Source organism: Caloenas nicobarica, chromosome 15 (assembly GCF_036013445.1).
Source record: "Caloenas nicobarica isolate bCalNic1 chromosome 15, bCalNic1.hap1, whole genome shotgun sequence".
In the NCBI taxonomy this organism is placed as follows: Eukaryota; Metazoa; Chordata; class Aves; order Columbiformes; family Columbidae; genus Caloenas; species Caloenas nicobarica.
The window spans coordinates 8,037,411-8,050,725 of record NC_088259.1 but is presented as its reverse complement, the minus strand read 5'-3'; the positions used below and the strand labels follow the sequence as shown (position 1 = coordinate 8,050,725).

Here is a 13,315-nt window from a genome sequence, read left to right as displayed (position 1 = left end):
CATGAGCTGGTCCCTGTGGGGCTCTTCAGGAGCTGCATCCTCCTGGGGGTGCTTCCCTGATTACAAGAATCATTAGAAAACCACCAGATAGTTCATTTTTGTGTGCCTGTAGCATATACCCATGTCAATTTTGCATCTTTTTAATTCCTTGACAGCTGCCTCTTTGCTTGGGTTTGATCTCTGAGGGCATTAACCCGTAAAGCCCCAAAGCAATGTGCTTCTAGGCTGTGACTCCAGAACAAGTGAAGGTAATTTTGACAGAACTTCTCTCTCCTTTGTCTTTCTGAGTGAGCAATAACTGCTGCTTTTAACAGACTGACTCATAACCCACCTCTAATAGCATTTGTCAGCCCTTGGGCTGCTCTGCAAAGCTGCTGAGCATCTTCCTGCCTGCTCCATGCTGTTCACCGGCACCACGCAGATGCAGCCTCTGTGCCCCAGCTCTAAGAGTTTTATTGGTTTAATATTTGTAGATTATGAAGCACCAGAGAACGCAGAGGAGTTTATCACAGATTTGGGTAAGAGGATTGCTTTCTCCAAGTGTTATTAAATCTGCTGAGATGCCAAGGTCTTTTCTCTCCTTAGGACTAAATGAGCTGCTCAGTGAGGCTGAATGAGAGGGGTGAGGAGCACGGGGAGGTGCTGAAGCTGGTGCTGAACATCCCAAGCACCCAGCCTGGGCACAGTGCTGCTAACCCAGCCACAGCCACCCCTTCCCAGGATGCCATTGCCATGTGGGTACTCCCCAGAAAATTAAGATTTTTCCTTCCTGACGATTCAGGCAGCAGGTCATGGTGGCTCAAGGCAGTGCTAGTGGAGAAGGAAACACAGAAATATGTTAAAAGAACCTAACATGAAAGTTAGTTAAAAGAATCAATGTCTTTGGAGACCAAAATATTTGGATTTGAGAAAATATTTTATATAAGTGCCAAAAAAGTCAGCCTGAGAAATCTTTACTCTCAGCTGGTTGGCCTCATCTTAAGTATATGCCTCAGTCATGTCCTGAGCATTACAAGTATTGAAGGAGCTTATAATGGGAAATGTTAATCAGTCTTCACAGCAAACCTGACTATTTTGATGATGTAGGAGATCTCACCCAGGTGTGTGTGTCACACATAGACAGCACCAGCGTGACGATGGACACACGATTAGCTCAGGGACTTGGGCAGGAGGAGCTGCTTCAGCTGGGTGATTTAATGCTGTTGTTATTGCTGTGCTAATAACTACTGAATTGTCAGTAAAAAGCATCAAGGGAAATAATTATCTGCAATGATCCTACACAATGTTCCAGGTTTGAACCAAAACAAAAACTTTCTCTAGTCTCTCTGAGAGTTTATTTTATTTTTCTTTTCTGATCCCACAAAGGCAATTTCTGGAATGGGTTCGAGGAAGCAGATGAACCCCAAGTTCCCCCTCAGGACGTTTGTGCAGGGTTTGTGCTGTCACCCCTCCCACGCACAGTGCCACCGTGCTGGCAGCTCACCCACCCGTGTTTTGGAGTCAGGGATGTGCCAGGAATAAGGTTTTTGCCCATCTGTAACAGCTGTTCCACTGCTCAGCACAACTCACAGCAAACAGATGTGGCTGTCCTGAGAGTGCCAGTGCCCTCAGAGCTGAATTCATCAGATGCAAGAACTCATTTTTGGTGCTTGAGAGGCATTTCTCTGTACCTCTTTCAATGTCCTTCTAAAAACATGTGGGAGCTTTTATCATGGTGAAATTCTGCTTGGAAGTGGAGCACTCCATTGGGCACAAACCCAAGCAGGAGTGTCACACTGCGCTCCTGCAGAGTAGGGCAGCTTCGGCCAAGGTATGACCAGATCCAGGGGACGGGAGGGTCTTCTCCCTTGGGAGGATGCTGTGAAAACCTCCAGCTCCCAGCCAGTCCATCTGCTTGTTGGAGGACAGGATTCACAGGACAGAGATTCCCAAATCCTCTGTAAGGAGAAGAGGAAGGGCAGATATACCTTTCCCCCTTTTTGAAATAAGTGTGTTTTTTTCCATAAACTCATGAAAAGCAGGTACTAATGACTGTATTTCTGAGGCCTCAGCTATCTCTGCCACAGTCTGCATCCAGAGGACCCCCAGCATTGCTGTGATACAGCAGCAGACTGACGAGCTGCTGGAAGCCTGTCTGTGTTAGAGCTGCTCCAGAGCAGCAGAGTGTGCAAACCCTTGGATTATGTGAGCAAATACACATGCACACACTCCCCGTCCTTCCCACAGACACTTGCAATAAGATTAAATCTTGTCATTGCTCACTTATATCCTGTTCTTGTGCTGCTTCACAGATAATTCCCGGTGCCATGCAGTAGCAGAGGCCAGTTTCTGACCACGACGATCCTCAGACCTGGGTGTTTCCTGGCAGAATCCATCACAGCACAGGGAGCTGCCAGTGCTGACAGATTAGCATCTGTTGAAATAACTGTGTGCCAACCACAATGAGCAATATGCAGGAATGGAGGAGTTTTTCAGCTTGGAGAAGAGCCAAGGCAGATGGGCGCAACAGTAGGACCAGGGGGCAACATCAGAGAGGGACAATGTATTGCAGCTCTGCTAAAGACACCTGATAAAGCAAGCTGGATGCTGCACTCATAATAACCAGGCTGTGGTTATAACCAGAGGACAGAGACGTTGATTATTATGGATAACTGTAGTAGTACCTTTTGCCCGACAGTTGCGTGTGATGGATGCCATCAGACTGGTCCTTATGTGGAGGTAGGTGATGTCTGTAACGCATACTGGAATGGCTGTGAGTACAAGCATTCAGGTGGCTCCTGGAGAGAGGCTGCAGGGTGGTGCAGAGAGAGAAGCAGGGGAATTCGGGCTGTCGGGATGACTAAAGCGAGCATTGCCTGGCTCCTGAAGAGGTGACTGCCAACTCAAGTAGGTGAATGCAGTCTAAATAGTATCATTAAACAGCTGTCATTTCTAAGAGGATTTAAAAGTACACCTATTTAAAAAAATAAAAAAAAAAATAGAGCAAAGTGCAGCCTGGGGAAGTCTCCAAGGGCAGGGATGGGACCTGCCATGGCTTTCCACGCCAAAGGGCAGGGGTGCGAGGTTGGCCAGGGCACGGGCAGGCCCTGGTGCAGGCTGCCAGCAGAGCCCTAAGGAAAGCAAATAGAAAGAGAAGGGAATATTTGTCCTTTATAACTGACCCAAAGGCGAATGAAATGTCATGGGCGGGACTGAAAAATGATAAGGATTGCTCTCTGTGGAGCCAAAGGTAGGCATAAGGTTTCCCAAAGAAAAGGAAAAAATATTATTTGCCACAGCAAGCCAGAGCTTGGGGCAGACTGGTGCTCCCTGGGAGAGGAGCATGGAGCTGAGGCAAAAGGTATTTTATCCACTCAGACAGCTCAGGATTGGAAATCTGCCTATGAAACCCAGGCTTGACTCACCCACCATCAGGACAATCCTTCACATTTTTGGATACGCGCCTCACTGTCTGGGATTAATGGGACAGCTTTGTCTCTAATTGAAAAGTAATCCAATAAAAACCCAAGTTTTCCCCTTGTTCCTTCCTCCACTCCACAGGTTAGGGAACCCTTAGCACTTTGTCTTTGTAAACGCAATTGCTCTTTCAATTTGAAAATGCATTTTCTGACAGATAGCGGAGAGGTCGGGAGCAAGCACAGAGCTGGCAGCAGATTCTGGCTGCTGCTGGCCATCAGGGAGGTACCAGGTATTCCAGTCTCATCGTTGGGGAGATAGAGGTTCTCCCAGCCCAGGACCGGGTAAGCCTTTCCCCAAAGGAGTGACACCGATGTGCTTGTTTGGGACATGGGTGGCTGTAGGAAAGATGACACGAGGAGATCACTACCTCGTGTTTAATGACCCCCAGTGAAGGCACACCTCTGCTCCAGCCCAAGGGAAATGGGAAAGGCCATGGGTGTCCGTGGCATCACCCTGGTCCCATCCCCTGAGGGTGAGGAAGGAAGGACCCTTCATCCTCAGCTCTCCTTGCCCGGGGGGGACAGTGCAGCCAGTGGCTTGTCTGGGGACACAAGGCACCCACAGCCCCGGGTCCCGGAGCGGACCCGCTCACTGCTGGGGTGCTCTCAGCCCCGCGCCTCTCCGACAGCGGGTCTCCAACCTGCCACCCTCACCCCCTGCTCGGGCTCCTTCCGCCTCCTCCTCCTCCTCCTCGGCTCAGCGGAGCGCTAGGACCCGGCGGGTGCAGGCGGGGGGAGGAGGGCGGGAGGCGCACGGGGGTCCCGGGGCTGGAGTGGCCTTGGGGGACCGCGGGAGGTTCTGGTGGCTCCCGCGGGTCCCTGCGCCTGGAGGAGGTCCTAGGAGCCGGGTGTCCTCTGGGTGTCCTAGGCGGTTCTGTGTGGTTCCCGGGGCTGAGAGGTCCTGGGTGGTTCTGGGGCTGCGGGGGTGTCCTCGCCGTTCCCCGCCCCTCCCGTCGGAGGCTCGGCGGGGGAGTTTGCAGGGGGAGGTGGGTGCGAGGAGCCGGGCAGCTGCAAGACTGGGGGTGAATCGCAGAGAAAAAGAGGAGGGAGGAGCCAGGGAGGGCGGGGAGGGGGCCCGGGGGGCAGCGGGGCGCCGCGGTGCGGCTCCGGCTCCCGGCTCCCCTCCGCTCCCCGCCGCAGGGTGCGCGGAGCTCCGCCGGCGAAGGTTCGGGGGGCGATGGAGAACGGCTCGGCCAGCTCGGGGGCCGCGCTGGGTGGCAGCGGCAACCAGACCCTGGGCAGGATGCCCCGGCAGCCCCTGGAGCTGCAGGTGGTCACCATCCTGCTGGTGCTGCTCATCTGCGGCGTGGGCATTGTCGGCAACGTGATGGTGGTGCTGGTGGTGCTGCGCACCAAGCACATGGTGACCCCCACCAACTGCTACCTGGTGAGCCTGGCGGTGGCCGACCTCATCGTGCTGCTGGCGGCCGGGCTGCCCAACATCTCTGAAGTGGTGGCTTCTTGGGTGTACGGCTACGCTGGCTGCCTCTGCATCACCTATTTGCAGTACTTGGGCATCAACATCTCTGCCTGGTCCATCACCGCCTTCACAGTGGAACGCTACATCGCGATCTGCCATGCCATCAAAGCACAGCTCCTGTGCACCGTGTCCCGTGCCAAGCGCATCATCTCCTCGCTGTGGCTCTTCACCTCCCTCTATTGCCTCATGTGGTTCTTCCTGGTGGACACGACCCAGGTCACCTTCTTGGATGGGACACAGGTCAGCTGTGGCTACCGGGTCTCCAGAAGCCTTTACATGCCCATTTACTTCTTGGATTTTGCTGTCTTCTACATCATCCCATTGGGGTTGGCAACTGTACTGTACGGCCTCATTGCCCGCATCCTCTTCATGAGCCCTCTGCCTGTCACCCCTCAGCAATCCTACCTGGGCTCCACGCACCAAGGTGGCTCCCTCAAGCTCTCCTGCCGGGGCAACAAGGGGGCCCTGGGCTCCCGCAAGCAGGTAGGGGCTCCCCGCCGGGCTGGGGTACGCTGGGTTGCAGGCAGCGCTGTCAGGGGCTTGGTGCTTTGATGCAGGGGATGGGGTGCCCTGATATTTTGCTCCTCTTTGTCGGGGAAGTTGGGTGGGTCAGTTTGCTGCATAGAGGGTCCCCCTCAAGCCCAGCTGGGGTCTGGCAGCACAGATGGGCTCCAGCATTACTTGGGAGAGGCAGGAGTACAGGGATGTTTGCTAGCTAATTAATGACTGATTGCCTCCCTGAGGAGGGGATTGCTGAGTGACTTTATGCCAGTGGGACTCATCTCCCAGGCAGAGTCCTGGGCAGGTGACCTCGGATTTAGAGGAGCAAAGGGAGGGGAGAGTTGGCATAACCTGCTCTCTGAGCCCAGCCCTGGCTGCAGCCCTCTGGTTCCTGCAGATGGGGAAGGCACCTTGGTGACACAGTGGCATGTTTGCCTCTTGGTGACTCCTGTCATTCAGCTGCATACTTGCTCCCCATCTCCTTCTCCTCCCACCTTCTGTCCTTGTTCCTCCTCTTTCTCTGTCCACATAGACAATTACTGTCTCTTGTCCCACATGGGACGCTCTTGCCTGCTCGCTGGCTGTTTGCAGGGGACCATCCCATTCTGGTTCCAAACTTTGCATAGGTAGAGGCATGGGCTATTTCACAGAAAGGGCTTGATCTGGGAGTCTGGCTTAAGTCCATGAAATCACCAGTTCTGTTGTGATTTTGAGTGAGCAGGATCTGATTTCCAGACAGCCTGAAACAGGCTTCAGCCTTTCTGCAAGTCCTCATTTTTCCGACTCAGTATCTTGTTGCCTGACTTGCACAGGAAGCTCCATTCCCCAGGAGGGACAATTCAGTCACAGAGGAAAAGCAAACAGCGCAGAGAACGTGTATTTCTTCATGAACTTCTAAGTCTTCCTGGTTCAGCTTTTTCTTCCTTCTGCTGTAGCAGAGAAAGATTTAAAGCAAATCCTGACTTCTGCAAAAGTACTTGCCCCTCTCTCAGGGTCATTGGCTGTTGTGGGAGTCTCGGGCAGGGGATTTGGCAGTGAGATCTCTAGTTGCTACAAGGCAGTACCTAAAGGTGCAGGATGATGGACATCTCCTTCCAGAGCAGCCACTGCAGGGGCTGTGTGCTCCCCCTGCAGTGCTGTGCCACGGAGTGGCTGTGCTGCACACAACATCCTCCAGCATCATTAGGACAAGTGGCTTAGGCCGCTAGTCCTGATAGGGCTGGATGACAGGCGCTCCAGCTCCTGGAAACATCTTGTGCTTTCTTTTTTGTTACATCAGGAGCTTTCTCAAGACAGTCATTACTTCCCAAAATATCTTAGCAAGCAAACACCCTGGTTGGCCTGTCATTGCAGAGCTGGCATCATTAGGAATAAAGACGGCACTGAGTTTTTAAACTCTAAAGCAGTTTCTTGGGGCTTCCAGCTATGGTTTGTTGAATGCTTCCTTCTGATTTCCCACCAGCAGCTCTTCAAAGCAAGCTGTGTTGAGAGTGATGGAGGAAGAAACCCCAGGTGTGCCAACGGTAGCATGTGGGCTCGGTGGCAGACACAGGGCTTGGTGGCTGTCAGATGGGTGCAGTGCTGCACCCCAGAGGTGGCTGCAATCCAGGTTTTTCTATAAACATCTTTCACAGGTTGGATATGGCATAGGCCATGATTGCTTTATTTTATGTATAATCAGAGGGAAATTTGTATGACTGTCCATTAAATCAGAGGGGGCAAACCCAGGATCTGGGTGTTCAATCTGTTTGATTCATTGCTGAGGGGATCTGCTGGACACTCGGTGCAGAAATAAGTTATCTGTGCACCAAAGCCAGGTAAAACACACAGCTATTTTGACAAGAGTTTTGGCCAGTGTGAACAGGAGAGCTTCAAGCACAACAAATCCAGGTCCTGTCAGAGCATCTGCCTGGGCACTGCCTGAAATCCATCCGGAGGGTTTTGCTGGTGGTGCAATGGATTGAGGAGCAGAAGCTGTGGTGAGTCACAATTCTGCATCCAGTTATGAGGGAAAAACCAACAACCCAACCATCCAGGGAGGAGAGGTCTCCTGATACGTGAAGGGGTCAGCATGGGCTGAGTGCTGGGCAATAGGCAGATCATTAAGAAAGGGATTTTAATGTGAGAAAGAAGGTAACTGAATCCATTCATGCCAGCAGAGCTGGCAGGTGGAGATGCTGCATAGAAGGGGCTTAAAAGTGGGTGCAGAGGAGAGCATTCCCGTAGCCAGTGGGGCTTATAGGTGGCAGAGACAGAGGTGCTTGTGCCCATGTGAAGGGACAGGGAAGAGTCCAAGGGGACTATAGCCCCGCCCCGAACCCGAGTCAATGGGATACCAAATGAACTTGGCTTTAACAAAAGTGGGAGAGAGGCACAGAAGGGACCTGAGTGGTCTTCTCCAGGTGCGGTTCATCTCCAGGGAAATCAATGGCAAAAAGCCCCTGTGCAATGGGCAGGTATGAGCCCTAAAAGGGAGCAACCTGGACATTGGTGTCCTGTGTCATTTTCACCAGAAGAAAGGTTTTCTTTCTGATTTTCTGCTAACAATGGCATCACTGCCCTCAAAGTGGGGGGAAACACGTGGAAAGAAGAAACACAGATGGATCTCAGCTCAGACCACTGGACACTGTTCTGCAATAGCTGGTGCTTGCTGAGGAACTCATAAGCAGGTTTCCTTGCTCATTAATCACCCATGTCCAGGGTGGAAAGGAAAGGGCAGCCTGACAGGTAGTGCCATCGACCTCTCACACTGTCCTGAGAAGTGCTGACAGCCCTTGAAATTGTCACCAGGAATTTCCATAGGGGCCTTTGGTAAAGGGTTTTGTCGTGAGCATCAGAAGTGAGGACATAGCATTGGAAATTGCTCTGATGACAAATGCTGGTGATCTCCAAACCAACAGTGTGATGAGGAGGCTGTGAAAATGATGCATGTGCTACTAGTGGGGAAGATTGAGTTGACGGTGCTGCTTCTTTAAAATGTGATTGCCATGTAGACTAAACCACTAAGGACATCATTAGAAATCATGCTTACAAGTTTGGTCCAAACCAGCTTCATGAGACCCTGCAGACAGCAGGTTGCATCCCAGCGATGCAGTGAGGCGGGACTCCAGCCCTGCAAACACCTTGGAGTTTGTTGGGCTGATGGTTCACAATCTGCCAGCTTCCCACCACAGACCAGTGCTGTGAGGGAGGTTCAGCTCTCGCAGAGTCTGTCAGCCAGGAGAGCAGAGCAGGGTGGAGGACGGGTGTTGGGTGTGTGTAGTTCAGAAGGTTCCTCCGACTAGGGACCCGACACCCACATCAGTGCTTCTCCTCTGGCCTCTCTTTATAGAGGAACTGGCTCTTCCAGGCCCCGTGCCCGGAGTCCCCTGGGATAGGTCCAAAAGGGGCTACCCCAGAGGTGCCCATTTCTCTCCCTAAAGAGCCTGGATGGCTGGGGGCGATTTGCTGTGGATGTTCCCAGCCCTGGTGCTGCACTGCTTTCTTTTCAGAGCATGAAGAGGCTTCTCTTCCCGCACTGGTGCCCCTAAAACACGTAAGTCCAGAGCAGGACAACGCAAGGCATGAGTTTTACTGGTTTTACTGTGTTTATCACCTATAGAGGCAAAGCACCACAAATACAACCACCAGCCACCATGTATTTCACCTGCCGGAAAGGGACCACTAGAGGGAGTGGGATCCCTAAAAAAGGATGCTGCAGCTCGGGGTGATGGTGCCTGGACACGGAGGGGTGACACTGGCAGGGGAGAAGCGTCTGTGATGTCCAGGACAGGGGCGGAGGCTGAGATGGGTTGGAAGGGCTGTGCAGGGATGCAAGATGCAGACCACCTTGTGTGGAGCCAGAAGGATGCTCACGGGGGTTTGCTCTAGGAGTTACACCAGGCTTGGCCTGTGGAGGTGGAAGATGAGCTGCCTTTTATCTTTGGCTACCTCAGGATATAGTCAGGGGTCTATACAGCGGATATCCTTGGCCATCCAGCAACAACACTGGCTTATGTTCTGAAAAGTAGTTTTCAGCTAAATACCAACTATTCTAGTAAAACATCCCCTTCTGCCTACAAACCCTTGTCTTCTATCCATAGTTCCTTTACAGCTGCTGTGTCCACACACTATGTACAAGAGCTGTTGCAAAAACTGATGTCCCTGAGCTGGTGCTTCCCTGAGGGATGCTTGGAGGCTACAACAAAGCCTTGGCTTTTTGGGTGCAGCTGTTTTTTGAGGGCCATTATTCAGGACTGTTCTGGTTAGGGATAAATGTTGGAAGCTCTCCTCAGTGCTTATTAGGTTCATTTTTCACATGAGCAGCAGAAGTAAGTTCAGATCACCTCAAGTGTGTTATAGTTACTCGTCTCAGCAAGACAGAGGGAGGAAAGACACAGAGGTGCCATGGTTCCAGCCATGCATGCAGACAGTGCTCGAGATTTATTTCCCCACAATGGAGAAACAAGAGTAAGTTTGGGAGGGACTGTAAGGTTTTATTGAGAGGAGACATCCTGTGTCGACACAACTTTGCTGAAGCTGCACTCAGGAGAACATGGTCTGTAAAGACAGTTTTCTTTAAAAGGCAAATTTCAGTCTTATAGTGAGCTCAGGGCAGGGCTGCCCATCCCAGCTCGTGGGCCGGATGCAGCGTCCTTGGGGAACACTGATGGCATTTAGTGAAACAGAGGTAATAAATCCTCATGATGCTGTTTCAAGCCGGTTTCCCATCCCAGGATGAAGACAGCTTTTTCTCAGGGCTGTAGGACATGTAGCAGGCGGTGATGTTTGGATGACAGCACTTCGTGGTCTTCTGTGGTCTGCATGGAGGTGTTAGGAGCTGGCTGGGGCGGGAGCTGGGCAAGCGCTCGCTGACACTGCCGGCATTTCCACAAAAACCAGCCAAAAAGCAGGGGCAGTTATGGCTAAAAAGGAGATGAATCACTGGTTCTTTTCCAGACATTTCTTTCGGTCTCAGAAAGGACAAGAATGAGCCTACGTTTCAGCCTTATTAGGATACTCTCTTCCTGGTGTTGTCACTCAGATGCAGAGTTCAGATCACTGTTCACAACCATCCTGGGTTCCTGAGCACTAAAATAAGGCAGAGTTACAACAACTGAAAAGCCAAAGATGTTTCGGTCTCAGGAGGCAGCACCTGAGCAATATTAATGCGTTAGCTTTAAAGGAGACATTTTGGCCATACAGAAACCTCCTGGCCAGAAGGGACACCTGCAAGAGAGCCGAGGTAAGCATATAAAAGCTCAGGTATTTATTCTCCCCAACACTGCAGAAAGTAACTTTGCGTCTCAGGAGCAGAGACAATTGCTGTGTTGAGGAGTGTCTGTGTCTCAGTGAGGACCTGCAGAGCTGTTGTATTTTGCTTTCCCAGGATGTATTTTGCAGCAATCCTGCTGCCTAGGACTGCTGAAGTTGAGGGAAAGATTCCACCAGCCTTACCCGCAAGACAATTCTTTAACATGGACCCTTCCAGGCAGGACAGGGATGTGTTCAGTCTCCGCATGGGATGGAAAAGCACAGAACCTGCCCTCATCTCCCAGGAGAAATAAACTGCTTAGTAGACGGGAATTAAATTCTGATTGAAATGATACTTCGGACCACTTAAGCTGAGGAGTTTGTTGCATTTTGCTGTAGGGTTCATCTATTAGCACAGTTTTGTATGGATCAAGTTCTTGGGGAACAAACCTCAAATGCATCAAAAATATGGCAAAAGCAATTCTCTCCGCAGCCTTGAGAAGTGGTGTCTGTGGAAGGCAGCAGGGCGGCTGAATGTCCGTCACTGCCATGTCTATTTGCTATAAAAATACTTAGAACAGTAGAGAACATGGGGCGCATCCATATGCACTGCTTATGTGGCATACAGTGTTGAAGCAAAATTTGTGCCTTTCTGGGCTGATCTGGTATCTGGGAGCTCTTTGTTCCCAGGTCTTTCAACACAGACCTCAGCGATATCATGTCACCATTGCTGTCAGGATGCTCCTTCCTTTGGCAAGGGGTGGCCAAGCCTGGATTGTCCTGCCAGCCTCTGGGGGAGGCAGCAGCTGCAACCATGCTGGTACGTAGAGATTTTGGCCATGGTCAACTGTGCGCCGAGCAGCTTCTGTCCACCCCCAGATTATCACCCCAGCAGTTGCATGCTAGCTAGGGTGGCTTGAAACCAAAAGCTTGTGAGATGGCTCTTGCTCTTCTGTGTCCAGCCAGCTCTTGTAAAAGGCACTGAAAAGCTCCGAAGCTACTTTTTACTGACACATCCTGTATAATCTCTCATATCTTTCCCCAAAGGCATCAAACATGCTGCAGTCTTAGCAATAGTCTCAGCATTTGCCATATCACTGCAAGATCTTATTCTGGGAAGTCTCCTCACATTCTCGTTAAACCACACACAGCAAAACTCTTCTATTTTGGCCTCAGCTTGACAACAGTCCCTTTCTTGTAGGGAAAGTTTTGTCACCACTGCCAACCACCCCTGATGTCTACTCAAAGCAGTACAGGAAGGCATAGTTGCTTGTGACTAAGTAAAAAAACCCCAAAAAACCAAAACACTACAAGAAAAGCTGAGAGACTGTGAACGTGATGTAAGTGCTTATTTCCATATCGAGAACTGGAGTCATTGCACAACTCCCTTTCTGACGTTTGAAATACCACTGCCTTAATACGTGTGCGGCATCATTGTTTACTCATACTTTCCTCCTTGGGGACGTGTGTATTCTGTATTTGGTGAAGGATGATTGTCACCTACCAGAAATAACTGTTATTAGGATCACTGGAGTTTCAGTACAAAACCCTATTTTCTTAAACAAGCTTGACTCGAGCTAAGGGCAATTACTGCTCACTTCTGAATTCTCAATATCTTCTTGTTCCTAATATGTTAATGTAGTACTTCCTTAGTATGCTGCAAATTAAAATAACCCATACCAATTAGCTAAGTAACTCCCATATCAGTACAAGTAAGAATTTGTGTAAGATCCCAGGCAGCCTTCTCTGCTCCCAGTGCTGCTCTGTACTGGGAACCTATTCCTGGGAACAGTACAGCTGGTGTAGGAAGCCAGAGTTGATGTAGGCAGCGAGTTGAGATATACCCCATGGCACCTCCAAAAATTAGGACCCCACTTTTGCACAAGTTATTTTCCCCTCTGATTTATTGTTATGTGCAATTTTCAAATTTGCTTTGTCATACAGAAATTCCTGTTATTATCCCAGCCCATTTCCAGGCTGATGGATGCCTGCCTTGAAGAGCTTTAAGGGCTTTTCAAAGGTAGGTAAAAAAAAATCTGTCATTTAAGGGGTTTATTTATGCAAGACTGTTCCATGAACAAAATGGATTCAGAGAGGAATAGGTTTGTGTGCCTATTTTAAATACTTAAAGAGAGAGATATAAGCAATTTGTAGACTGAATTAGTTGTCTGCATAATTTTTCCAGGTGGGAAAGCTCTGCTGGCAATTTAGTATCACTTGACTATTTCTCTTTTTGCATATCCCCACTGGCAAGGTGACCAAAATGCTGGCTGTCGTGGTGGTCCTCTTCGCCCTTCTGTGGATGCCTTATCGCACACTGGTGGTGGTGAACTCCTTCATGGACCCTCCGTACCTGAACATCTGGTTCCTTCTCTTCTGCCGCATGTGTATCTACCTGAACAGCGCCATCAACCCCATCATCTACAACCTCATGTCCCAGAAGTTCAGGGCTGCCTTTAGGAAGTTATACAAGTGCCAAGAGAAGAGTGCCGAGAACCCCGTGCCGTGCACCGCCCCAGTGTACTACAGCGTTATGAAGGACTATTCTCATGACAGCTCCACTCACATCACTGAACAAGAAGATCTCAACAGTCTCCCTGCAAAGAAGAACAAGCCTGTCAAAGAAATCCTGGGACCCTGAGAC

The 13,315-nt window shown here is 50.5% G+C and overlaps 1 protein-coding gene across 1 annotated transcript; it reads left to right on the top strand.

Annotated features, from left to right (window-relative positions):
* Nucleotides 1–4,635: 4,635 nt before the first annotated feature.
* Nucleotides 4,636–13,315, top strand: LOC135995001 (thyrotropin-releasing hormone receptor-like). The gene is made up of 2 exons (XM_065645966.1): nucleotides 4,636–5,421; nucleotides 12,926–13,315. The coding sequence occupies exons 1-2, from the start codon at nucleotides 4,636–4,638 to the stop codon at nucleotides 13,310–13,312; spliced, it is 1,173 nt and encodes a 390-aa protein (XP_065502038.1). The 3' UTR covers nucleotides 13,313–13,315.